The following is a 1,810-nucleotide window of genomic DNA, read 5'->3' on the forward strand; positions in this document are numbered from 1 at the left end:
CTTGAAAGCTCGCGAGATCAGGATGGTCTCACGAGGCTAGTTTACTTCATCATTACAATCTATTTAAAAAAACACATTGATTTTAATTTCTTTTTTACTCTATTATTTCTATTTTATTATATTAATTCATTTATTTCCTTATTTTATTTATTCATTTTTTCCCTCTGGGATCAATACAGTAGAAAGGGTCATTGATGAGTACCATAGTTGTTGTTTTTACCACAATGTGGTGCAGAAGGCTGCAGACAATTAATAACAATGACCCCTTAATGTGCTCTAAAGACCGCAGCTGCATCTGTGAAAGAAAACGACTCTGTAATTGTTTTAGCAATAAATAAATCCAGCTTCAAAGTGTTTATTCCATTAGTAACTTATGTGTTTCATTAGGAAAATTAAGTGCGTGCATGTTTTTTGTAATGTCGCCAGTGTGACTCACCCTTTCTCCATCCAGTAGCAGGTGGACTTTGAAGATCATGCAGTCATTAACAGCAATCTCCTCATTTCTGTAAAGAATCTGAAATATCCGGCTGAAGACGCTGCCGTCGTACACCCCCGCTGAGCTGAAGCTGCACTCTTCTGGAGTGGAACACAACCAAAATAGCAAAATAATTATGAGTTCACTGTGGCGGCTGGATCACTAACTCACTAAGTGCAACCTTCAGTGTGCACAGTTCACACAGTGCTGGCCTTTTACAGCCTGTTTTTATAGAAGATGTGTTACAGTAAGGATTGAACTTCAGTGAACCACAGTGAGAGTCATTTTCCAGAAATTTGAAAAATACTGAACTGAGGTGAACCATGTAAGTGTAGCCTGGAAAATTTGAAGAGAGATTTCAAGCTACCTTACAATCATCCCATCAAAAATGATGGGCCCCCTACAGAAGATCAGTCCTGCCCTCAAAATACAAAACATCTAGTGGAAAAAAACGAGTTACTACAATATCAAATTTACATTGGGGATCAATAAAGTATTCTTAAATTAAAAAAAATAATAATAAAATATCCCATATAACTTTAAAAGGAACAGTCAGTATGAACAGTCACCAAAAATGGACAATATGAGACACATAACATCTTCAACATTCAGAAAAAAAAATGTAATCATGGATATATTATGCCTTTTATCAGTAGTTCAGATTTTACTAATGGTGTAATTGTATCCAGAGGTGAGTAGTAACTACAGTAGTTACTTTTACTCAGTTCAATTCAATTCACTTTATCTATATAGCGCAGATTCACAACACATTACTATACAACTCAAGGAACTTTAAGGAGACAAATTCCCCTGATCATACAGTCAGATTAGTTATGTTTTCTATCTAAGGAAAACCAGCTGATTGCATAGATAACATCCCTCACGCAGAGCATGCTTGTAGGGACAGTGGAGAGGAAAACTCCCTTTTTAGCAGGATGAAACCATTCAAACCAGAAACAGGCTAGGTTTGAATGGCCATCTGCTGAGGCCGACTGGGGTTCAAGGAGACAGAAGCAGAGATAGAAAAAGGTAACTTTTAACTATCTCCACAGGCGGCACCATCCAGGAAACACACAGCCAGGCAGACGAGTTCCGAGCCAGCTCCCACGTCAGAGGATGAAAGAGAGCACAGAACTACACTGAGAAACAGGACTACTGAAAAAACAGGAAAAGCTCCATCTACTATAAACAAAGGTGTTGATGGCAGCAGCACAGCTGATCTGTCCAGAGGTGTCACAGCCAGAGATGGTAAGTAACAAAGTACAAATACTTTGTTACTGTACTCAAGTAGATTTTTCTGATATTTTTACTTTACTTTACTACTTATTTTTATGG

The 1,810-nt window shown here is 37.7% G+C and overlaps 1 protein-coding gene across 1 annotated transcript in view; it reads right to left on the minus strand.

Moving 5' to 3' along the window:
• The window catches only part of fam135b (family with sequence similarity 135 member B), a 97,760-nt gene that overhangs the window by 48,844 nt on the left and 47,106 nt on the right, over positions 1 to 1,810 (minus strand). Inside the window, exon 4 of the mRNA XM_015398285.1 lies at positions 437 to 576. Coding sequence (XP_015253771.1) covers positions 437 to 576 — 140 coding nt within the window. The remainder of the gene's footprint in view (positions 1 to 436; positions 577 to 1,810) is intronic.

This window comes from Cyprinodon variegatus, unplaced genomic scaffold (genome assembly GCF_000732505.1).
Source record: "Cyprinodon variegatus isolate N-32 unplaced genomic scaffold, C_variegatus-1.0 Scaffold923, whole genome shotgun sequence".
Lineage (NCBI taxonomy): Eukaryota > Metazoa > Chordata > Actinopteri > Cyprinodontiformes > Cyprinodontidae > Cyprinodon > Cyprinodon variegatus.